Source organism: Triturus cristatus, chromosome 2_1 (genome assembly GCF_964204655.1).
Source record: "Triturus cristatus chromosome 2_1, aTriCri1.1, whole genome shotgun sequence".
Taxonomy (NCBI): domain Eukaryota; kingdom Metazoa; phylum Chordata; class Amphibia; order Caudata; family Salamandridae; genus Triturus; species Triturus cristatus.
This window is the reverse complement of record NC_140581.1, coordinates 495243379-495269919: the sequence shown is the minus strand read 5'-3', so window position 1 is coordinate 495269919 and position 26541 is coordinate 495243379. Positions and strand designations below refer to the sequence as shown.

The 26541-nt window shown below is 41.6% G+C and overlaps 1 protein-coding gene across 1 annotated transcript in view; it reads left to right on the top strand.

The window, feature by feature from the left end:
* PTCD2 (pentatricopeptide repeat domain 2) overlaps positions 1 to 26541 on the top strand; it is a 280197-nt gene that overhangs the window by 111921 nt on the left and 141735 nt on the right. Inside the window, exon 4 of the mRNA XM_085632353.1 lies at positions 21263 to 21380. Coding sequence (XP_085488479.1) covers positions 21263 to 21380 — 118 coding nt within the window. The remainder of the gene's footprint in view (positions 1 to 21262; positions 21381 to 26541) is intronic.

Genomic DNA, 26541 nt, shown 5'->3' with positions numbered 1-26541 from the left:
ACAGCCTTATGCACAAGACGTAAAGAATTCAACTTGCTCCTCTGTTCGAACAGAGCCAATGAAGTGTCATCAAAGCAGGAGTAACTTGGTTAGTTTGCTTCAGATCGATGCAAGCTGTATGGTTCGGTCTTCTGTGTCATTTAGCCATGGGTTGAGGGAAAAGCCTAACATTTATTCTTTCACAGTTGTCTATTCTGGAGCTCACAACTGCACGGCCAAATGCAGTTCTTTGAGGAAGAATCCGGATTGAAGGAAGGTTGTTTAAATGTCAAAAGGCATTTTTGGCACATTGTCCACTTGAGCGGTAATTGAAAAATTAGCATTGAGACTTGCACTTAAATAGCGTACAGTTTGAGAAAGTGTTGGTGGGGACAATTGGAAAAAGGCCAATCCAATATGAAGTATCCAAAAAAGCGAAGTTTTCATCATATAGGAGGATAGACACAGAACTTGAATCTGCAACCAAATTACACACTATGCAGACATTCCAGGACTTTTAGGCATGTGTTTGAGATCATTGGAGAGTATGATGTGAATTTGAGTGTCACATATGATGGCCTAAGTTGTAGACCTCAAACATATTTGTAAAAACATGATGGTGATGTTAAAGAGGATTAGAGAAAAGGCCAATTTTTGAATGACCCCTCAGGTGGAATTGGTTGAGCACTTAAAAAAAAAAGGGGGGGGACACGTTTGCATTGTGTGATCTGCTGGCCAGAAACACCATTTGACGCTTTTCCCTTGCCACTGCAGTTGTTTGCAAGCCTTTCCAGGGGCTCAATATGTTTAGCCCTGTTAAGGGTTGTTAAAAGATTTAAGAAAGTCAACAAAGAAGTTGTCATGGATTCAAGGTTAATAGTAGATTTTCCTGGATGTTGAAGATTGAGGTCTTATTTTCTTTACACGGGTGCAACCCAGAAGAGTAAGTCACTCAGGAGGTTGTGATTTCCATGTGAGCTGAATGTTGGGTGATCACCACAGACTTGGATAATTCATCCGGAAAAAAACGAGATTAGGCAATGGTTGGTAAGAGAGATTTCATCCAGATTGAGCGTCTTGAAGTAGTGGAATATTCGAAGCATGTTCAGAACCATCATGTTCCTAGCTTTGTCCCTTCATCAAAACAATTTCTCTGTTTAGTAAGCCAGAGTTTGTGATGTTTGGTAGTGGAATTTGAGAAATTTTTTGCAATTCCCTACGTTTAATCTTGTGTTCATCACTGGAACTTGCATTTCTGAATGATAGAGTGGAAGTGAGTGGAAATTCACAAAGACAGTCTTGACTAGTGTTGGACCTACCTGGAGCAAACACAAAGGAACCTTACACCTGGCCTGTACTACCTTTCATCACCCTAGACAGTTTTGAGCCAAACCGAGGGAAAGGGGAAGAACTGACCAGAACCAATAGCTGGCACCCGTAATAAAAATGGGACCTTCAGAACCATTTCATCAGAACACTCTTGCACCTGTGGAACATTCAAAAGGACTTCTGTGCTGTCTGAGGAAGAAGGACTGCCCTGCTGACCGAAGAAAGGGTTGGATCGGCTTGCCTAGAACCGAGGCTACCCAGAATGACTCTCTGTTCAGTTGCCTGGCCCCCTGATTGAGTTACAGGGTCACAGAAGGCTTCCAGATGCCTTCCTTGTAGATGAACAGTACTCACTGGACCTGCCTGAGCCCTACTGCTGGCTTCTGCTGGAGTGATTCTGATCCCCAAGATGAGCCCCCCAGGTCCTTGACGGGCATCAGAGCATACCCCTCCCTGTCTAACTGAATGATCCATCAGATCCGACATGTTTATGTATATATGTTTCTAAAGCACTCGAATGCCGAGGTGTCTTGGCGCTGAGGGTGTAATAGCAAGGGACACAGAAAAAGCTCACTCATATGGTTGCAAAAAGCCGAGTTTTTAAACTTTTCCTGAATACCTGAAGGTCAGGTTGCAATCTCATGGTCTGAGGCAGGTTGTTCCACAGCCTGGCCGCACAGTATGTGATTGTCCGACTGCCCCAGCCATGTCTTCTGATCTTTGGGACTCTGACAAGGCCTTGAGTGGCTGATCTTAAGGGGCGTGAAGGAGCATAGGATACAGAGAAGCTTTTCAGGTCCTCTGTAGCACCGCCGTAAATTGCCTTATGCACATATGTAAGCGCCTTAAATTCTATACGCTGTTTTATGGGCAGCCAATGGAGAGATCGTATCCCCGCTGAGGTGGGCTGTCCTCTACGTAAACCCAGCAGAAGGCTAGCTGCTGCGTTCTGTAGTGACTGCAGTTTCGACAGTTGATATTTATCGATCCCCAGAAACAAGGCGTTGGAATAGTCCAGCTTAGAAAGAAAGAGAGCCACCATCACTGTTTTTTGTAGTTCTAATGGAATGAAAGGAAACATTTTCCTCAATGTCTTCAAGAGGAAAAAACACGAGGACACAAGACTGTTAACTTGGGCCCCCAGATTAAGTTTATTGTCAAAGAGGATGCCCAAGTTTCTGACCTTCTCTACTGGGGTCGGACATTCTCCCGCCTCTGATGGGCACCACGATTTGTTCCACAGGGGCAAGCCTGGCCCAAACTCCATCACTTCTGTTTTATCTGTGTTTATCTTTAAATAATTCTGACCCATCCAGGACATGATCTCTGTAAGACAGGAATGGAATCTGCCCGCTATGGTTCCGAGCTGATTGTTGGTAGATAAGACAAGTTGGGAATCGTCACCATACGAGACCAAAACGAAGGCATGTTTCCTGACGAGGTCAGCTAAAGGTGTCACATACAAATTAAACAGGGTAGGAGATAGGGCTGACCCCTGAGGGACTCCGCAAGGAAGGAGAAAGCTATCAGATTTCATACCATCCCAAAACAGCCTCTGCTCCCTGTTTCCAAGAAAGGAGATCAGAAGAGACAGGGCTGTTCCTCCTATCCCAATCTCCCTCAGCCGCTGTGCCAGAACCATGTGGCTGGCGGTATCGAAAGCGGCTGACAGATCAAGGAGTACCAAGACCGTCCACAGCTCTACGAATCTCTTCAGCTGCCTTAACTAGAGCTGATTCTGTCGAATGGTGTGGCCGAAAACCATGTTGGGAAGAGTCTAACAAGCCATTAGTGTCTAAGTAAGCTGTTAGGATTTTATTCAGGTACTTCTCCAGAACCTTAGCTGCAAAAGGACGACCAGCAATGGGGCGATAGTTATTAGTGTTACCCAGATCCAGACTTGGTTTTTTTAAGAGGGGGGTAACAGCTGCCCGTATCCAGATAGCGGGATACTGTCCAGATTTTATGATTTGATTTAGACTAGGTGTAAGATATTCACAGATCGGATCTGCTGCTCGATGCATAAAGGAAGGTGGACAAGGATCGGTCGGGGCTCCTGATTTCAGAGAAATCAGGATGTTATTAAACACCTCTTTACTCATCGGCTGAAAGCTAGTCAGCCTACTAGAAAGACGTGTCGGGGGCACCAACGTATCCAAAGGTTTTATGATATTTGAAAAATTGTTATAGATTCCTTTGACCTTCTATTGGAAATGTTCCACAAGGGCATTGCAGAAACTTTGATCTGGCTTAAAAATACTGACTTGTTGGGGTTTAACCAACAAGTTAACTGTTTTAAACAGTTCTCTGGTGGAGTTACCCGTGTCCTTGATTTTAACTGTGAAAAAGTGTTTTTGGCAGCCACTATTGCCTCCTTATATGCTTGAATGGAGTGATTATATAGGGTTTTCTTTAGATTATCATAGTCTGTCCTCCAGAGGCGTTCCGCCTTTCTGCAGGTGATCTTTAAGCTTTTAAGTTCGGGGGTATACCAAGGGGATGGTGTCTTCCCTCTCTTTCTTTTGACTATCTTTACTGGTACAGCCTTATCTGCTGCTGCCAGAAGCCACTCGTTAAAATGCTGTACTGCAGTGTTATTATCACGGTCTAACACAATAGGGCCTGAACCCAGGGCTGACTCAAAGACTCCCTCCTTAACTTTGTCCCAACGTCTAATAGGGACTTTGGTTAGTCTTGCTTGTGCTGTGGACTGCATCTCGGAAATTTTAAGTTTGAAATAGATAGCCTTGTGGTCAGTCCAGGGCAGGTCCAATAAGTTGGAGAAAGTAATGTCTAAATCATTAGTAAAGATCCCATCCAACGTGTGACCCGCCATGTGGATGGAACCAATTATTACCTGCTCAAGGTTCAAAGCCACAAGGTTGTCTAGAAGTCTGGCGGTATCTAAATTATTGTTTAGTTCCAAATGGTAGTTAAAATCTCCCAGAACCGTAAGGGAATGGGGATCAGTATATGATTCTAGGAGAGTCAGTAACATTTGCGCGAAAGTTCCTCTAGGGCCTGGGGGGGCGATATATCAGGATTCCCTGAAAAATCTGCATGTTGTTAAGTTTTATTCGGCACTGCAGCGCCTCTGCTGGAAGAGTAGAAATTGATTCTGTGTGTAATTTGAAATTGGCCCGATAGATGATAGCTATGCCTCCACCTTTACCTTATTCTCTGTTCTGGGAGAAATATGCATATCCGTCTGGGACTGCAATATTCCAGTCGGGGGCGGAGGAATTATCCGTCCAGGTTTCAGTCAAAAAGACGATGTCTGGAGTAGAGAGTTGTATGAGATCTTCAAGTTCATATCTGTGTTTAACCACAGAACGAGCATTCACCAAAAGGTATTTAATGTGTTCAGGTGCTGTTCCCTCGGAATTGGCGGCTACTTGCTCCGTGTCTTTCATAACGGGACCAAACATCATGTTACTATTCTGGGTATTATCCTCTGCCCTTCCCCTCTGATCTCTTCTCTGTCTGTGTGGTTCCGGATTAAAAGTACATTTTGGGCACCCAACAACAGCTCTGGTACCCTGAAGTATGGGTAGATTGTGGGGTGCACAAAGACTGGACCTTAAATTAAGTAAAACCTGCCTGTCATATCTAACTGGTCCGTCTGGTCCAGGGGTCCTGGCGCTGGGCGCAGACGGGCTAGCCTTTGGCGCGCCGCGTGCGCCCGCTGTGCGGACGCTCCTGCGTAACAGATATAGTGGAGGCGGACAAAACAGCTAGAGCGTCAACCCCCAGTGCAGTGCGGTTCACATGTTTCTCGAACGGGTACCCATCTTTGATTACCTGGGTCTTACATTAAATGACAGGATGGAGTGGGGCCCGCAAATTCATAAAGTAAACTTGAAATTGATCCAGATGGCTGGGGGAATATTGAGAGTCTATAGGAAATGTGCTGCCAAGGTTATTGGACCCCCGGTAGTAGTATATAAGGTCCAAGCAAGGGGGGCAGTTGTCTATGGAGCGGAACTTTGGGGCCACTGTTCATCTAAAATTTTAACGCTCACTGAGAATAACTTTATGAGACAACTCTTGGCACTCCCTAAAAGTACTCCACTCATCCCACTAAGGTTGGACCTAGGTATAGTCCCGATTGCCGATCTGGTTGCTGCCCGTCCAGTCTTATACTGGAGACGACTGTGGAGCACTCCAGAGTTACACTGCAATAAGGAGGAATTAATTCCTTACAAGCAATAGGCAGAGATGATTTATGGTCAACACCGGATGTGTCATGCCCGGTAACGTAAAAAAAAACTTTATTGTATGCCTTGAAAGAACATCAATTGCTTCAAATCCTCCAGACGGCAGATTCCACCACTTTAACAACTAAGTTTGTGGAAGTCAAATCCCAATACTATTTAGAGCCGGCACTGGACTGGATCCAACCCTTAATGGCAAAAAAGCTCTACATCCAGTTTCGGCATGGTACACTCCCGCTGAATACATTTACCAACAAGTGGGTAGGCGCCACGAAGCAGCCATGTCCAGCCTGTTTAGTGATGGAAGAAACTGAAGTCCATGTTATTTTTTTCTGTCCAGCCTATGTTAGGCCTAGAAAGAAATGGATTATTCATCTTTGTAAAAACCTAGGCATAAGTAACCATAGTGAAGCCTATAGGATAATGAAATATGATACTCAACCTGTTATCACTGTAGCAATCTCTAAATTCCTCTTTGCTATGTGGACTAGGCGACGGAACATTATGAAAATGCCAGTGCAGAACCAAATATGAATCATGATGTTTTTGAATTATTTCTTTTGTTGGATATGCATCCTTTTAAAACTCTGAACTTTATTTATTATCTTAATGGAAATATGTAAATTATTGACTTGTGGCTCTTATTTTCGTATTTATTTTATTTTTTAAAACACTTTGTCCTTTTTTTTGCACATACTTTATATGAATTCATATTTGCTTCGAGGTTGAGAGATTGACTCTATTTTTCAATGTTGGGATGGTTAATGATATTTTACTATATTTTAACTATATAATGTTTAATTGCAATTGTGTATATTTTGTGCTTTTGTGGCCGCAATGGCCGAAATAAAGTTTTTTGATTGATTGATTGACTGACTTCCGGGAACCGCGGGGCCGAACGCTAGGATATGCTTTAACTAGGGCGATGTAAAATTATGGAAGCAGAGATCGCAAAGTATATTAAAACAGTTAAAAACAGGCTTCAAACAAGAACTGTTAAAATGAGCAGCTATTTCATAAAAAATAAAGTGCAAGGTGACACGTGCAAATACGCGGCGATTCACCTTCAAGCAGCAAGACCAATGCCCCTGCTACCTACACGCTGCGCGGATGCTCCAGCGTGACAGATATAGTGGAAGCGGAAAAAACAGCTAGAGCGTCAACCCCCAGTGCAGTGCGGTTCCCGATGTACTTCCGGAAGCCGCGGGGGCCGAACGCTAGGATATGCTTTAACTAGGGTGATGTAAAATTATGGAAGCAGAGATCGCAAAGTATATTAAAATGGGTAAAAACAGACTTCAAACAAGAACTGTTAAAATGAGCAGCTATTTCATAAAAAATAAAGTAATAAAGTAAAGACATGCAGTGACTCGGGGGGGGTGGGGGGGGGGGCTCTGATTCAAAGGTTCCATTGCAACAGCCGGCAAGCGACACAAGGCCTCACAGGCCATGCCGCACACATCCTGTCTGAGAGCTGCACCGGATCTAACACAGAGTGATGCCAAGCCCCACTGATCTAAAACTAAGGTTGCATCAGACTTGAAAATTCTCGTCAGGCAGCCGAAAGGTTCATCAGCCCCAATGCAAAGCAACGGCGGACAGATATTGCATCTAGGACTTGAGGCACCACTTCCAGCAGGCCGAACTCAGTGCTGCACCCAGCCTGCACTCCAAGGCGGTCATTCTCAACTTCTGACTTTGATTTTACCTGTCCAGGCTTTTTTCCCTGAGTAGGAAAGTCCTCCCTCCCAGCACATCTTTTTCATGAACTAGTGTCTTTCATAGCACACTGCTACCAAACTAAGCAATTTATTTCAATTCGAAGAGTAAAAGTGAAATCTGTGGGTTTCTAGAGCCCCCTTGCTCTGCGTTGGACTTGTGCTTTCAGCAACCCACTCTGGCAGTATGCTTGGTCATCCAATCAAGTGAGCTAGAAATGTAAAGGAACCTAATGTAAGAATTAGGCAGATTAGACCTCATAGACTACTCCTCATTACATATGAAAAATCTACAAACTGGCTCCATCGCAGTATTCTCTGTGTGGCTATCTAGGCTGACACACCATCAAATTGAATTATATGGCAATAATGGGGAATGCTGAATGAGCATACAAACTTACCATTATAACTTCTGTGTGGAGTCATAGCGAAAGATATGTGCACATATGTGTGCATATATAATGTGTGTGTGTGTGTGTGTGATATATATTCCGGCAATTCTCCACGACTTGCTTCCTCCCACCGGATTGACAAAGACAGTTTAAATGATGCTCCAAAGAAAGTTTATTGCTGTTCCATGAACACCATTACGCGTTTCTGCTGCTGCCCCACAGCCTTGATCACATAAATGCAGCGCCGCCATTTTACCTGTTTATATATTGCACGTCATCATGGAAATGGACAGTCTACGTACTAATACATTCACAATGTCTAAATTGTTTTATATCTTTTTCAATTCATCCAATGTTCTTAGGAATAAAAGTCTAATTTTCTACATGAAGTATAATATAATTTCATTAAATTGCATTACATATTTATTCATTCATAATTACAAATATATTTTTCGGTCTTCTCAAAAAATCTTTTTGGATTGCATTGTACTGAGCAGACACGTAATAAAAAATACAAACCATGCATTAAAATGCATATAACATACTTTTTATAAATCATTTTCAGGCATGTATTCACTCTTGTAATAAGACCATAGTGGGCTAACACTCAATTAATGAAACGGTTTCTCACATTCATTTTTCACAGGTATAGTGGGTGGGAGATGGCTTTTTTGACCTCATTATGCACTGCAATGTAAGAAGTAAGCAAATGACTGATAAAGTATCCACTCTAATATATATATATATATATATTTTTAATTCCAGTATGGTTGTGATGTGTGCAGTTTAAAAAAAAAAAATGGAAATGCTCTTCACTGTTCAATTCATAGGGGAACTTAGAATCCTGATTTAATATGTACATCGTTTCCAACTGTCTTAATGCTTTAATCTGATCACCCCAATTCTTGTTCAATGGGACTGTATCAATCACAAACAATGTCATCTGTGACTCACTGCTGTTGTGGACCTTAGCGCAGTGTCTCGCAACTGGGTAAGTATTGTCTGCTTTGGAAATGGCTTGTATGTGCTGCAGTGTACGTTTGTGAGCCTGCAGAACCGTACTGCCCATGTATCTTAAATTGCAGCTACACGTCACAACATATACTGCATGATCACTTTTGCTGTAAAAGATTTCTTTGATCTTCACCGGTCTCTCACTAAAAGGTGTGTGTGTGTGTTAGTCGCTGGTGTTGATACCAATAGTACACGCCCTGCATTTAGAGCACTTTTGGAAGACCATTCTACCTGAAAGCCAGTTTTTAGATTTGGCAATTTCAGGGTTGGTCTTCACCAAGGTGTCCCACATTGACACCACTCTGCGATGTGTGACCTGTGAATTTCTGGGCACCAATGCCCCTATCACTGGGTCAGAGCATACATTGTGGCAGTTTCTCCTGACTAATGTTCTCAATTCATCACCCTGCTTACTGTAGGTAGTAATAAGTCTCACAGCCCCTTTCTCTTGTTGTTTCTTCTTATGGTTGGAAAGAATAGTCTCCCTAGTTAATGTGTTGACTTTTTTTGTGTTCCCTTTAGTATTTTACCATTGTACCCTCTTTGTTTGAAACTGCTAATCATTTCATTTTGACAAACTGTTATATCAGTGTCCAAACTACAGTTGCACTTGACCCGGAGCATTTCCCCATATGGATATATATATAATTCAATCACTGAAAAAGTAAAGGATAAAGTGACATAGGTGAAAATGTTAATTAAAGCATACCATTTTAAACAACAAAAAAATGGCCCAGTTGCGCTTGGCCTAGAGAATTTCCCCATATGTCTATATATATATATATATATATATATATATATATATATATATATATATATATATATATATATATATATATATATATATATATATATATATAATTCAATCACTGAAAAAGTAAAGGATAAAGTGACATAGGTGAAAAAGTTAATTCAAGCATACCATTTTAAACAAAAAAAAACACTGAAATTCTCCAGTTTTATTTAATTGAAGTGACAGTCCAGTATCAGTGGGATCCCAGTCACAGTGGTCTCCTAGCGTTGTTAGCGTTTCATCTAACTCTCAAAGCCTACCGTCCCCACATACGGGCAAGGTAGCCCTTGTCTGGACGGACAACATGACAGCCATATATTACATAGTTAAGCAAGGAGGCAATCCATTTTAAACTCTCTCTGCTTGCTTAGTCCAACTGGCGCTGGGCTCTCCACCACAAGATCCACTGCTAGGAGAATACCTACCGGGGGTGGACAGCGACATTGCCAACCTTCTCAAGAAGATGTAGTAACAAATCCACAGGTGGGAACTCCATCCCAGGAGTTCTACTCTGGTACTTTCTCACTGGGGGTTTCCACATGTGAACCTCTTTGCCACAGCAGAAAATGCAAGATGCCCAAACGTTGCCTCCAGATACCCACAGTCCATGGTAATGCAGTATGGATAAACTGGTCAGGGATATTTGCCTACGCTTTTCCACCTCATTCCATTTTTGGTTCAGAAGCTGCATCAAACTCCTCTCACCCTCATCCTGGTGACTCTACCTGGGCCAGATAACCCTGCCTCTCAACCCTCATCGAGGAGTCGGTGGTTCTGCACAAGAGGCTCCCATGCACTCCAGACCTTCTCATGCAGAACCATGGAGAAATAAGGCACCCCGAACCTAAGAGCCTCAACCTTGCAATCTGGCTCCGGAAGTCTTATAATTGTGTTACCTCACTCTCCCTCCTCAGTGTATGAACTTTCTTAAGGAAGCACGCAGACCCACGACTCGTCCCTTTCTATACTGCCAAATGGAAAGGTGTGACTGCTACTGCCTTTCAAATCAGATTGAACACTTGCAGCCACAGTTCAAAACATCGTTTGTTACCTACTGCACCTCCAAACATGTGGTCTAGAATTCACCTCCATTCAGCTGAACTTGGCGGCTGTGGCTGCTTATCTCCAGAATGGGCAACATCGCTTTCTCTCTTCAGGATTCCAGTCATGAAAGCTTTTAAAGAAGGACTCGAGTCATTCCTTCCCGATGCCTCGGGCCGAAGTGGGGAGTCTTAATATTACCCTCACCAGACTTATGGATCTCCCATTTGTCTGGCCCTCCAGTCATGTCCCTTGCAATTTCTCTCTTGGAAAATAGCTTTCCTAGTAGTCATCACCTCACTAAGACGTGTTAGTGAGCTTCAGGCTTTAACCTTGGAAGAACCTTTTTTCAGGTTCATAGAAGTAGAGTGGTCCTCTGCACCAACCCTAATTTTCTTCCTAAGGTGGTCTCTTTCTACCTTACCCAGTCTATAGAACTCCCAGAAATGGCTCTTCATACCTTAGAGGTCAAACGAGCCTTAATGTACTATGTGGACAGAAAGAAGACCTTTAAAAAGACTCAAAAACAGTTTGTTGCTTTTTCTGAATCACACAGAGGGAAGGCCTGATCAAAATCAAGCATAGCCAGGTGGATAATGAAATGCATCTAAACCAGTTACACAAAAGATAAGAGTTTTGCTTACTACTCCTAGGACCCACTCTACCAGAAAGAAAGGGGCCTCTATGTCCTTCCTTGGGAACCACCCAATAGCGGGCATTTGTAAAGCAGCTGCTTGGTTTACACCGCACACTTTCACTGAAAACTACTGTGCGTCCGTATTAGCCCTATAACAAGCAAATGTTGGTCAGGCTGCACTTTGTACCCTCTTTCAGTCTATTGCAACACCCACAGGCCAGGAACAGCTTAGGGAAGGACTGCTTTACAGACTATGCACAGCATGTGAATCTGCAGCTACACATGCTTTGAACAGAAAATATTACTTACCCTGAAAGCATCTGTAGTAGAATGTAGTGCTGTAGATTCAATTGCACCCCCCCTCCTCCCCGGACGCCTCTGGCTGTTGCAGTTACCATTTGTTCTTACATCTCTTGCATGGTCTTCTTTCTTTATCCTGTGTTGCTTTGCTTCAGTTTCATCCTCACCTGCTGTGCGGAAAACAATCTAATAATGAAGCCGATGACAATGTGCATTGCCAGCAAGAGGTAAAGTCACAGTACCACGTGACTCCATAAGAATTCTTCAAAGAAAAACAACTTGCACACTTCCAGGCCTAACAATAGATTGCAGGAGTATGCACAGCATGTGAATCTACAGCAAATCTACAGCACTACATGCCACAAACAGATGCTTACAGGGTAAGTAACATTTTCCTTTTGGAATTTTGGCCCTTAAGGGGGGCTCCTTCTGAGACCCCCCTCCCCGGCCTAGGGGTCTAGGATAACCTTACTCTGCCCCCTGTGTTTTTTAGGTTTTTTCCTCTTACAACACGGAGACCCCAAGTCCTAAAATGGCTGCCATTGTAGATGTTGCCAGCACCCAGTCAGATCTTATCTTTTGGTCTTCCTGTCCTGGGGTACTCCCCTGTCTCTAGATATCTACAAACTTGAACCTTAATGTGTCAAAAACTACTGAATATATTTACACCAAATAACAAAAAGCACTCTTTCTGGGTAAAGATCTAGCTTTCTGCCAAATTTGGTGTAATTCTGTTCAGGCGTTAGTGCTGTTCAAAATGTCTATGGAAAATTGCATGAGGAAAACGTGTTTGGGAACACCCTTTTATCTCGGCCTCTGTTTGACAGATCATACTGAAGCTATGGTGGATGAATCCTTTTTTTTTGGGGGGGGTTTTGTGAAGATTTGTCATACGCAAAAGTTAATAGGAAACCAAAAAATATATTTTCTATGGAAACCTGGAATACTTGCAAGCAAAAACAAAGAAGCTGCACTCCGGGGGCTTAAAAATCACGTAGATTTAATTAGTATCAGCAACTTAACCACAACGCCACCAATGCGTTTCAACCATTACGGTCTTGCTCATGGTACCTGAGTTTAACCATTACATACAGTGCTCACATGCCTTTTATGCCCATAGACATTCTAGTACTCGTAGTCTGATTAATGTTAACTTTCAGATCAATGCTGTATTTGCATGTGTTGTTCATCAAATGAAAGACATCCTTTGGAGATATAATCAGTCTTTAAACATAGAGGAGTGTGGGCATTAGTCCTTTTAGCACAATGCTAATGTTACAATATACTGCTGCACTCCTCTCCATTTTGAATCTTCCTGATTTCACTTTAAACGGTGCATGCGTGTAATGTAGCTCCTTTCACCAGCAATACTCCTGTTCTCAAAGAAGGTGATTCATAAGTTATCAGTCTCTCTTTTTTTATGTTTGAAAAGCTTTATTGGCAATTTGAAATAAATAAAGACAACAGCAATAAATATAAGAATATCAAAAAGAAATTAGCTGATGACTGGAAGAAAAGAGTAGAAGCAATTTGTGGGGTTTATAGAAGGTAAAGAGGGGGAAGGAGGGGCAGGAGGGGGAAAGGAAAAACTAATACTGTAATACAAAGAAAGAAAACAGAAAAATATACTAGATAAAATACTGTAAATGCATAAGTAAATATAAATACATCTAATGAGTATAACAATATATATATATAATAGCTTAACAGGGTGGATAATAAAGAAGAGAGGCAAAATCAGTTCAAGGGGGCTTGACATTTTCAGAAGTTTGATGCAGAGAATTTTTTTAAACAATTCGGTCCAAATAGGTGGTATGGGGCAACCAAAATAGATCCCTATTCATGAGTGGTTTGCAAGAAGAAGCAAAAGCAATGTCAAGTCAATGGAAATGACAAAGAGTGTTCCACCAATGCTGTATGGACAGTTTGTCAAGACTTTTCCAATTAAAGGAAATGTGTTGAAAAGCCAAAGCAAGCATGAGGTCAAAAAGACCATGATCATGTGGAAGGAGATCTAAAGAATCGGAAAGACTTCCAGCAAAGAGAAGAGGTATAGAATAAGGAATGGAGATTGTAAACAAACGAGAAATGTAAGCCCAAACTTTCTCCCAAAATTTGGAGACTGAAGGACAGAGAAAGAGGAGATGGATGAAAAAGGTCCGCAGTAGACGAACCACAGGTCCAACAGTCAGAGTCAGCCGAGGAAGAAAAATTAGCAAGGGAGGCAGGGGAGAGATAAAGCCTATGATAAAGGAAAAACAGAGATTGGGAAAGAGAAGCAGAGCGAGAAATTTTTAAAGATCTGGACCACAGTTTATCCCAGAAAGTAGTAGGCCAGTGACATCCAAGATCCGATTCCCAAGAAAAGTTCCAATTTGGACTTAGTGCGATCAGGAATAGGGGCAGAAAACTTTTTGTATATAAGAGAGCCTTTGTGGATAGTAAAAAGTATATTTAGAAGGGGGTTTTGGATATCAGATAAAGAAGATTGAGGAATATGTGCCATAAGAGTGGTAAATCTCTGTAAGAAGGAACGAGGACAGTGAAACAAGGATTGAAATTGAGGAAAGGAGCAAGGTGAAACGCCATCAAAAAACTGATTAACCCATAAAATACCTTTTGGCCTCCAAGCGTTCCAAAAAATGGGTCTGTTGTTAAGTAGGATAAGGGAATTATGCCAAATAGGAGAGTCTAAGAAAGATGCATGGGAAATGCTAGAGGGATGAACTAAAGGTTTCAGGAGGAGACAAGTATGTCGAAACAAGGGGAGGGAAGTATGAGAATTTTTTGCAGAAAAACATATAACTTCTTTGAAGGAAAAGGGTAATAATAAGGTTTGTTTAATGTAGAGCCAAAGAGGGGGAAAGGAGGAAAGATCCGACGTGAGCCATCGTGAGGCCGGTCATAAAGAGAAGGATTTATGATAAAGACGAAAATCTGGGAAATTCACACCGCCATTAGATTTTGATTTCCGAAGAGAAGATAGGGCTATTCTGGATTTTTTATTCTTCCAAAGGAATCTAGAGAGACACGATGAATAAGTTTAATGTAAATAGAGGTGATCTGAACGGGGAGCATGGAGAGAATATAAATTAAAATTGGGGCGATTATCATCTTAATCGAATCCAGCCGGCCCCACCAGGAAAGAAAAAGGGGATTCCAAGAGGTGAATAGTTTCTCAATTCGAGAAAGGGCAGCAGACATATTCAGTTTAATAGAAGAGGTGATAGAATTGGAGAACGAAATGCCTAGGTACTTTATTTTTTAACTATTCCAGGCAAAACCAGTGGAAGAGAAGAAATGGGGAAGACCGTATTTCAATAGAGGGAGGATTTCAGTCTTGTCAGAGTTAATCTTGTAGCCAGAAACCTGCGAAAAAGAATTAAATTCGAGAAGTAAAGGAGGAATAGAAAACTCGGGAGCAGAGATAAATAAAAGGATGTCGTCCGCATAAGCAGAAAGTTTCAATTGGTGATCACCATAAGGAAAACCGGAAATAGAATCATTGTTACGGATAGAAGTCAAAAAGGGTTCAAGAGCTAAAACGAAGAGAAGAGGGGATAAGGGACAACCTTGACGAACGCCGCGTTGGAGAGGAAAGGAAGATGAGACGCGGCCATTAACAAGAACCGAGGCTTTGGTAGCAGATTATAATAAAGAAATAAGTGATACAAATTTAGGACCAAAACCATGCCAGCATAATGATGCAAACAGAAAGGACCAATCAACTCTATCGAAAGCTTTCTCTGCATCAACAGAGATAGCAGCTAGGGGAATAGAGAGGGAAGAGACTTTATTTAAAACATTGAGAAAAAGACGAGAATTGTCGGAAGTTAATCTACCCTTGACAAAACCACATTGCTCCTTCCCAATAAGATGGGGCATGATAGGATCTAAACGTAAAGTAAGCAGTTTAGCAAATAATTTATAATCAACGTTAACTAAAGAGATCGGGCGATAGTTTTTGCAAAATTTAGGATCCCGACCGTCTTTGGGAATGAGGCAGATGGTTGCCTCTTGAAAAGTACCTTCTGTCTTACCAGATGAAAAAAATGAGTTAAAAAGTGTCAAAAGTTTAGGGAATAACAAATCAGAAAAGTACAAATAAAATTCAACTGAGAAACCGTCTGGACCGGGTGATTTACCCTTAGGAAGGGTATTTAAAGCTTTGGAAAGTTCAGTAAGGGAAAGGTCATTTTCGAGATCAAGGAGATTTAAATGGGAAGAAGGAGGAGGGATTTTGTCACGATAAGTCTGAATAAGAGAAGGAGTGGGGGGAGATTCTGATGTGTAAAGGTTTTGATAAAAATGTTTAAATTCATTGAGTATTGCTTGATCTTTATGAAGAAGGGAATTATCAGAGGAATAAATCGAATCAATAAAACTACGTTCTTTGCGTGTTTTAAGATAATTCGCTAGAAGTTTCCTTGCTTTATTACGACCACCATAAAAGCGAGCACTACTGCAAAGGAGTATTGAAGAAGCATTATCAGTCGAGGTTTTGTTAAACTCCAGCTTAGCTCGTATCAATTCTGGTGAAATGGAAGTTTGTGATGCTGTGTAAAATTTGTGTTCCAAAAGTTTAATTTGAGCTAATATAGTTTTCCGTTTCTGAAGAAAGCGTTTCTTTTTCTTAGAAACAAAATCTATAATGAAACCTCGTGCAGTAGCTTTAAAGGAATCCCAGATAATATGGGGGAGAAGTACTAGAATCACAATTTAGGAGAAAGAATTCATTAGCGAAGGTGCGAAAAGAGGAGGGAAACAGGGGATCAGTTAGAAGGGAATTATTGAAACGCCATCGGGTAGATCTTGGATGTGGATGGAATAAGTCAAGTACTGTTACAATCGGAGCGTGGTCCGAGATAACTATAGGTTAAATAGATGAAGACAGTAAGTTTTGAGACAAAGATTGACAAAGAAAGATGTAGTCTAGACGAGAAAGGGATGAATGAGGGGGAGAGAAAAAGGAGTAGTCAAGAGTGTCGGGATGAGAAAGTCGCCAAGAATCAATGAGATGTGATTGAGAAATAGTATCAAGGAAGTGCTTGTGAGTCTTGCTTGGAATAAAGCGAACTGTAGATTTACGATCCAAAAAAGGGTCTACTATTTGGTTGCAGTTTCCTCCCAGGATAAACTAATCGTCTCGAAGTTGAATACATTTTTGAGTGATCAAAGGCCAAAAAGAACAATCAGGATGTGTAGGACCATAAATATTAAAAACAGTTAAAGGAACAGAATTAATTGACAGTTTAGCTAAAATCCATCTACCATCAGCATCATTTTCTTGCGATAGCACTTTACATTTTAATTTCTTATGACATAAAATGACAACTCCATTTTTTTCATTAGTAGATGGAGAGAATAAGACCGTTCCCACCCAGCTTCTTCTTAATTTAAGTGACTCAGTTTCTGTGAGGTGGGTCTCCTGCAAGAGGACTATATCCGGATTATAAGAAGCGAGGTGGGAAAGGATTCTCTCTCTTTTAATAGGATTGATCAAACCCTTTACATTCCAGGAGATAACTCTGAATGCAAAAACATTAAAATTCTGACAAGAACAACATTTACAGTACTAGGAACATCATAGAGAATAACAATGGATATAAGAGAAAAAAGATCATGAAAGAAGAGGAAAAAATGAAGAGGAGAGAAGGAAAATGTAGAGAAACAGGTGATGGAGTCATACAAATAATAAGGTAAGCCGAGCACGGATGAGAAGAAAGGAGAATAGAACAATTAGAGGAGAAATAAAAGGGAGGAAAAAAGGGAAAAAGAAAGAGAGACAAGGAAAAAGAGGAGACAGTACATATCCAAAAAAGGATGACTGAAAATAACATACCTGAGGGGAGAAAGAACAGACAATGGGGCAGGGACAACGCAGGACAAAATGAACCACCCAACGTGGGGAGTCCAACCGCATCAGGACTTGAGGGAAGTAGGAGAGGGACCATATGGGATGAAGAGACATAAATACATCTGTATGAATAAAACAAAGAGACACTTAACGTTGATATAATGTATAGAGATATATATAACTGACTAGAATATAACCAGCAACATGGTAAACATGAGAAAGAAGAGAAAAACATCAGAGAACAAAGCAACTACTTAACTAACAGTGCCAATGAAGAGACATCAAGAAAGAGACAGAGCCAATGGAGAGAACAATCACAGAAGCTTATGCAGGAAAGGAAATTAATCAGTCAACCATGTGAAGAACCACTTGAAGAATTAATAGTATCCATAACATTAGTGGTGTGAATATGAATAAAATTCTTAAGTTCTGCAGGATCTTGAAAAGTCCAAGTTTGGTTTTGGAATGTCACTTTGAAGATACAGGGATGAAACAAACCGTGTCTAGCGCCAATAGCTCGTAGAGGAGGACGAAGATTCAGGAATTCCTTTCTTCTGGAAGCTGTGGGGTTGGAAACATCTTGAGACAAAAACACCTTCTGACCAAGCCAAGTAATTTGTTTTTTAGTTCTAGCTGCAGAGAGAACTGAGAGTAGATCGGTGAATTTCAAAAAGAGGATAATGACACCACGTGGTTTAACTGAAGTTGTTGAGAGAGGTGGACGAGGGCCGAGCCTATGAGCTCTTTGAATGCTAAGTGAAGTAGTAGGAGGCATATCCAGGAGCTTCGGCAGAAAGGAGGAGAAGAAAGAAACGGGATCATTGCCCTCAAGAGACTCAGGCAAACCATAAATACGAAGGTTGTTCCTCCTATTTCTGTTTTCTAAATCTTCAGTGTGTTGTTGAAGGCTGCGGACTGTTTTCTCTAAGGAAGAGATTTGCTGGGAGTTATCCTGTACCTGAGGTATCTGGGATTCCAATGAAGTCACTCTGTTTTCCATTGTAGACCATTTTCCCTCCAACAATTGCATCTTATTGTTGGTTTCCTCCACAAACTGATGTAAAGCACGTATCTCCTCCAATAGTAGCTCCATAGATATGGAGGATGAAGGTTTATCAGGAGATGGAGGATCGTGTTTCAAGCGTTTAGTTGAGGAGGTGGAAGGAGATGCTTTGCTTGAGGCGGCCTGTGAAGATGAGGAGCTACGTTTAGGAGTTACTCCAGCACTCTGCAATGTAGTAGAAGAGGAGACTGGTGATAACACAGCTGGGGAAGTTACCAATGGTCTTTGTCGTGATGGAACAAAAACAAATTTCGGCTTGCGCAATTTACCCATAAAGAGCTATCTACCAGTGGGTAGCATAAACGATGCACAGGCCTCGTGAGAACCGTGGTATTAAAATGTTCCTGAAGAAACAACCAATGGTTTGACCAGCCGTGGTTTAAAAAGAGAAGAAGCACATTGGCGCATAAATTCCAACAAATTATAGAGTCCCAGACCTTGAAAAAGGTAACATGTTGACCATTTGGTAGAGAATCAAAAATGACAATGTATTATGCAAGAGGAAGGCGAAGAGAAAGACTCCAGTCATGTCAAATCATAGAATAACTAGGTGATTATAAAACATTCAGTATATTGACAGTTGAAGAATTGACCTGGTTATATAAGTGCAGATTAAGTAATGAGGCATATTAGATCAGGCAACAGCTGCATCCAGGTAAGAAAAGCGTATAGGAAAAAGGTGGTATGGCTGTGAGAAAATTCAAGCTAAAAAGTGAAGCTCGTGGCCATAAAGAGGAAATGCAGTCATAATATATCGTAGAAGAGCAGAAATTCCTTGAAATGAACAGCATTCAAAACCTTGAAATAGTTAACTGAGAAGGCCTCATGAAAGGAAGCATGTGAGGTAGAAAAAAAAAACAAGTCCAGTCAGGATAAACATACAGCATAAGATATACTCTCATGGTAGAAGAAAATGTTTGTATGTCACTTTAAAAGACATGCAGGAAGCCATGAGGGGGTTAACAGAGGCTCCAGTGTGTCAGCCGGGAAGTCCACCGCTACGCAGAACACTTCTGAGGAGACGCGTGCATTCCTAAAATGGAGGACGCTCCGATGCAGAAGAGAGCAGCAGGAAGAGAATGAGGTGAGTGCGAAATGCGCGATGTGTTTGGTGATGAAAAATAGCTCACCGGAATCCTCCCATGTTCCGACGTGCAAGGCAAACAATGTCCATAGAGAACCGGCACAGGAAACGCGCCGGCAAATTCTCGGGGAGATTGCTGTTGACATTTTACCAGTTGCAGAGGTTCCCAAGACAAAGTGGAAGCCCATGCCTTTCCGGGCTGTGGTAGTCCTCCAGTGTGTAGTACACACGTGACAATTAGTATCTCTTGTTTGGCACTGCACCAGATTGAATCTCAAAAGCTCCTCTCATGCCGGGCGCAAACACCACATAAATCCAACAAACAATGCGGTTGAAAAGCGGTGCGCTCTAACTGCTGGTGCAGTCGGTGGGATATGACCACTACCCCCGAAATATCTGCAGAGACAAATAATCGATACTAATCGTCGCATGTGAACTACACACTGGAAGCCTACCACCAGGGATCTCCTCATGGGAGACAGTGAGCATATGTCCTGGATTAATTTACCCTTCATATTGCTGCTACCTTTCAACTGATGTATTATTCAGCAGATCTGAATCCTGGGGATTTGCGTGGCAATTTAGGTATATTAGCACTTGTAATCACCAACAAAAGAGACAGGGAACTGAGAAGTATTTGTGAATGGAAGCATTGTTGTTGAAATAATTGAGGACAAAGCACGTATTGTCGAAATACAAACTCTGAGAGATCAAGCAACTGCCAGGAGTGTTGTAGCATGAACTGTTCAGAACACCAAGGATTATTAATGCACTCCTTTGAGATGTAAGACGAATAATAGCCTGTATGAGTTGTGTTTTTGCTGTATAGTTTACCAATAACTGCAAATCCAGTAATTGCTTTCAGGTACAATATTAATTGGACGGACCACAAGTTCCAGAATGCCTATCAATGTTAAAAAGATATGAAAGCACAAACTAAAATCGTGAAGACAGATATATAGACGAAACGCATTGGTGGCCTCTGGTGGAATGCTGTTGATTTATCAAATACATTTGTAAACGCAGCCCCCAGGAGTGGAGCGTCATCATTTTTAGTTTCTGCAGTATTTTGGGGATTGTGGTCATAGCCCAAATGACTGCACCAGCAGTTAGAGCACGCCGCGTCCACGATCGCTTTGCTTCAAGAGATATGTCATGTGTGTGTGCTTTTATTGCAGAAAGTGAAATTGCAGATGCAGGACCTATGAAGTATGAAAAATATTTCACTGGTTCCTGTGGAATGAGTTTTATCTTCATGGCAACTCTGCACATCTTTACGGTTGTCTGTTTAAGCAAAATTGTATTTATGAATGGTTAAGAAAACTTGAACATCCTAATTCCAATCATTGCTATTTTTCAGCTGCATTTAGCATAGAACAGCTTAAAAAGTCTCTTCTACAGACACAATTCATTTTTCAGTATATCAAAGGGTGTTTTTATTTTGCAATTGTACACTCTCAACACCTTAATTATGGTTTTATCTTTTTATGGCCGAGCAGTGTTGTCCAACATCTCACAATATTCATTTCTCCATTTGAAAAAGAATGCCTTTTGCAAGCTAACTCCCCCAAATAAATCTGAAAAGAAAACTATTGTGTTATGCCCCTGTTTTTACGTGTTGCCATTTTAGGGTTCTGCATACATTTCCAAATCACTTGGTCTTTGCCCTTATGGATTATGATGTCACCAGAACCCCTCAGTGGTATATATTGTACGATATTGCATGGTTACTCGTTATTTATCCAATATATATGTAATAAACCTGAATATGCATTTTATGTGTGCTTGACTTTTGTCCCTCTGCAAATAGTTTACATATCTTTTTGTGATTCACTTCCTAGGTACCATTCAGAGAACATAAGTAGGACGTATGGCGAGTTTAAATTTGGGCCCCTATTTATTAGATTATGCTATGAGTTGGATCTGCCTGAAACTGCATTGGAACTAATCAAAGATCAGGTATGTAGCTTGTTTAAAAAGTTACCACTGCTGGGTGCTTGAACCTACACTAGCCTGTTTCTCTGTTCACCATAATTGTTTCTCATAATCGTACTTAAGTCTCAATGTAACCAGGTTGGGGTCTTGAGGATCTAAAGCATTGATACTCACAAATATTTTCCGAGGGGCCGCAAAGTATGGTCTTTCGTGAGCCCGAGGGCCGCACTGAAGCTAGCAGGATGGGAGTGGGGCTTTGTGGGTGGTTAAATGTTGCAGGCTACTTTATTACATTATTTTCCTTTTACTTTAGTTAGCTTTTAAATAAAAGCTTCCCCATTTAACATCTTTCTAAATGTTAGTGCTCTCGGAAGTAAACAGCAGCCCAGTGCTGTTGGTAACTCTGGGGCTGCATGTGAAGGTCAGGAGGGCTGCAGGCGTCCCCGGGCCGTACTTTGAGCATCACTGATCCAAAGAGTCCTGCTTTTAATAATTTTATCTGAACAAGAACAATTGCATCTCAGAAGTTATGATGGGCTGAGCTACGATTTTATGTCAGGATAGTGGAGATATCTCTGGCGAGGTGGCCAAATCGGTACAGTCAAATACGCATTATGGAGATCTAACCTCATTAGTTAGTCTCCTTCACGCGTCCCCTAACACATTCATTTCCTCCCCTAACACATTCATTTCCTCCATCTTGAAGTGGTGATATCCAACCCACTCATTCAATTCCTTTAGAATTATCATTGGTCACATACCCTTGTCTTTCTTCTCGACCAGGAGTATATTGCTGATGAAACCTAGACCACCATCTGTGACCTCCTGAATGGCCTCTTTTGCCAATACATCTTCTAGCTCTTGTGTCATCAACTTTGAATCTGCCTCTGAGAATCTTATCTCCCAAGGTTTCCTTGTCTGAACTGGGGTATCTATAAACTCCAGTTTGTATCCCTTGACAGTCTCTAAAACACAGAGCTCCTCTGTCACCAGCCTCCAGTTCCCACAAAACTGGGCCAACCTGCCTCCTACCTTTATAGAGGCATTTGAAAGGTCTATCAAAACGTTTACCTGCTGATATTCCTCTTGGTCTCCTATCTCCTCTGGAAGACTAGCCAAGAAACCATTGTTTCTGGGGGTAGAAACCTTAGTAGGATCCAAAGCATGTCTGGCTGAACCTCGTCCCAAGTAGGGTCTTGATGTAGGTTGTCTTCAGTCGAGGAACCAACCTCTCATTCTCCCGGCCATACCTATAATCCTGACCTGAAACACCTTTTTGAAATCCTTTTGGGACTTTTATATGATTCTAAACACTACAATATTTTTAGCCATGCCTGTGATAAAATCAAGAGGCCAATGGCTCTCTGGGCACACTGGTGTAATTCTTTGGCATCAACTGGAATCTCCTTATGATAGGCACCCTCTGCCATTTAAAAATCTTAGTCAGGGGACCAATCCAGTCCAACAGACAGCCCTGCCAGGATTTCAAGCCTCTATCTAGGACCCTCCTCTGGTCTTTCTCGCGCTTATTAATAAACACCACTACTTTGGCATCCAAGTCTGGGTTCATAGCAACCTTATCAGGAAGAGAAGGGCGTGGGCATCAGAATCCCAGCCGAGATCTCACCTCCTTAGGTATCTCCCTTCTTAACCAGAAGGAGATGTAATCAACTACATGGTGTGACGGTGCCCAAAAAAGGGGATAGAGGGAGTTTTATTGAAAGGGGGTCGAACATTTCATTCCCCCAAATGATCATCTATGCCCATCTTTGACCCTGAGGCCTTAGACCCCTCCTTAGAATGTTCCTTTCTTCCTGACATTATGGTCGGAGTCCAATTCTGAGGAGTAAAGGAGATTGATTTCTGGTTCTGATTGATTGATATCTGGTTCTGAAGCCTCATCATTATCATGAACATCCGGGTCTTTATCTTGCCCATCCACAGTGCCAGAAGCACTAATCCTGTCATCAACAGCATCAAGTGTCAGATTTTCCCCTGCTACCTTTGCTTTCTTGCTTTTATTATTATGGTCGTCGCCTGAAGCTCTTTTCCTTTGGGTCTTACCTACCCATCCTGATTGTTCAGCTGTTTTTGAAACCTTTTTGTTTCTTAGAAAGTGCTTCAGATCTCTTGTTGATGGTGTCATTTAGCAAATCCATCAACTTTCCCAGTGCTGTATTTACCATACCCTCTAATTTCTAGTCTTTCTTCTAACTGATCGATCATCTGACATCTGTGCTACACTATAACGTTGTTAAGTAGTATTAAGATTGGTAAAAATATAGTATCATGTATTTAAATAGCTAAAAGCTTAAATTAGATTGGGCCAAGAAACAACTCTCCTCAAGAAGCAATGCATATATCTCAGTCTAACTACAACTGCCAAAAGTCCTTACAACCGTCATTCAAATGATGCCCAAACCAACAAAATGGCTGTTTCACAAGTATCCCAATCTTGCAACATGGCGGCCGACGCACATGCCTGAAGGGCAGTCAGGCGCTAAGGTACTTTACCCTGATGAGAGAAAGTACTTTAGTGCAGGAAGTATGCCTCGACTTGTTGCCACCTATCGGTGCAGTCGCTTATTCTGATAAGTGCCACCCCGAATAGTAAAGCCGAAGAGCTCTGCGGGGGCAATCGGTGCGGTGGCTTGCTTTGACGTGCTGCACCGAAGGATTAGGAAGGAGGGGTGTGGCTACTCAGCAGAGACCTTGCACATTTTCATGGTAATCATGGTGACCGCTCAAGATAGCAGAAGATGGCTCAAGATAGCAGAAGATGGCTCTGTAGCGCCATACACATGCTCAACAAGGACTCATTTTATAAAGGGGATCCATCAACTACCCCCTGGGATAATTAAAGACCCACCTAGATTGTAGAGGATGCGAAGATCCCCTCAAGACACGAAAGCAGAAAACCTGGGGCGCATTCTCCCGCCTGCACTGAGTACAATTAAACTTGAAAGATAGTAAGTATAGCAGAAATCAAATAATTAATCTTAGCCTCCATGTCATTGATAAAGTCCAGATTTTATGCCCACCAGGCTGTGAAAAATCGACGTTCTTGTCCACACAAACTTTATCTTTTATATGCTCTCAGATAACTCAGAAGCTGCAGTGGTGCTCCAGGAAAGAAGCATTGACTAGGAACTGGCAGTCTGTGTTAATCTCTTCTCAATTTGCACTGCAAATCTTCAGAAACCTTGAATTTTCATAAACTGGCCAGTTTCATAAAACTACTTTCGTAAAAAGCTGTCTGTACCAATTTGGACTGCAGCTAGAAATGTCTTTACAATTTAAGTGAGGGGCTAATGTTTGCTATATCTATGGCTTGTTATATTTTATGCACCTTAGGTAGTTACCTATTACGAATCAATTATTGGTATGATCTCTGTTTTTATTGAGTTTGAATTGTAAATTGCATGGCTAGGACCCAAAAGTTAATCACTTTCATGTCCACTGATGACAGTACAACGCTTTGCTTATCTCAACCAAGAAGTACTTTTACAAGGAAATCTTTAAGGTTACCAACACCCAAAAAATGCTGCTTTATTGTGTTTTATAATCTGTAACCCTTGAACGACTAGAACTACTAACTCTGCAATGGGGTTCGTCTTTTTTTAAAGAACATTATGGGATCCACTCTGAAATCTTGAATCGACTGACAGTAAAGCTAGTAATTAACACAAATGTTGAAGGCAAAACAAAATCTATTTTGCCCCAGCTCCCAACACTTTAGCCTGTTCCTCTGAAAGATTTGGGCAGCTGCCCTTTTACCGATCAGACACTTTAGGTGGATATGCTGGCTAGCTCCTGTAGCTCCAATATGCTGATTAGCTTCAATAGGTCCAATGGAAAGCTACCTTTTTTACTTGCTCCTCGCTGAGGTGATAAGCCCCAAGCCCGGGCTTTATCTCAAAGTGTCCACAGGGCTTAACAGGCAGCGTGTTTGTAAGGTGCCATTGCATTTGAACACCTTAATCAGTGCTCCGGTGCATTCAAACCCAGATATGGGTCCCAAGTTGCTAAAACTGCCTCTTTTTCCTCCTGGTTCCTTTGTCGCATGAGGGCCTAACATAGTTACACCTAAGGCCTGTTTGTGCTATCCCCCAGACCACTGATGTCATTGAACCTTCAGCACCACATTTGTGTGATCATTCTAAACCCCTGGGACGTGCAAACCCTAACTCGCACTGAAAACCAATCTCTAGGACAATAAAGTTTTAGTTGTGGGAAATATCAGCCACATTTGGAGTGCACATAGCAGTTGTCATTGGCTGCAACTCCAATAGTGAAATATAATTCAACATTACCTTTGTGCCGGGTGCAGTGGCTATGGAGGAGACAATGGATCAGGTGCCATTGATTGAAGGAAAGTGACCGCTCATTGTGCATAGGTGGACTGTGAAGTGCAAGCACCGTATCCCTTTACTGCAGCACAGCTGTGTCCCCGCCTCTTAGTATTGATACTTCTGAGAAGGACAGTGGAGCCTGTTTTTGTTGGTACAGTAAATAATTCTTGGCAAATCACTTAATCTCCCCGTGCCTAACAATAATGAAGGTGTCGTTATGTAACACAATTGACATGACGTGACTTTACTAGGCGACATAACATGGATAGGTGATCTACATGTACATTCACTCACATAGACTATAGTGGATTCCTGTTGCTCCCTCTCCCCTTTCTTTGTTTCGTGGGACACGTGACTCTCCGTACACGATGACAATTCTTTTGATTACAGAATGTTGCCCCTGAGGAAGGGACCAGCGAGTCCCGTAATGCATCGGGCTTCAGGCCTGTGACCTCTATGGGCCACGTGAAAGCTATGCAGAGATGAATATGGGAATTGTTACACAGGGATATATTGTACTAGGAAATTGTACTGTGCAACATTATGTTCTTTCAAATTCAAGGATTCAAGAATATGTTCTGTTAAAGTATCTTATGGTGTTACCAGATGGTTGTGTATTAGTACACTGATTAATGTAAGAATTGTATTACGCCTTATGATTTATTGGTCAATAATAAGTTCCTGGAAAAAGTTTTATTTTTTGGGGGGGGGGGGATTTAGTATGTTTTTAAACTAAAAAAAAAAAAAGTGAAGTTTATCATTATAGAACAACTGTTAAGTAGGAACAGTGCTCACTACAATCAGGGTCTAGCCTGTAAGTCTTCTAGTTTATT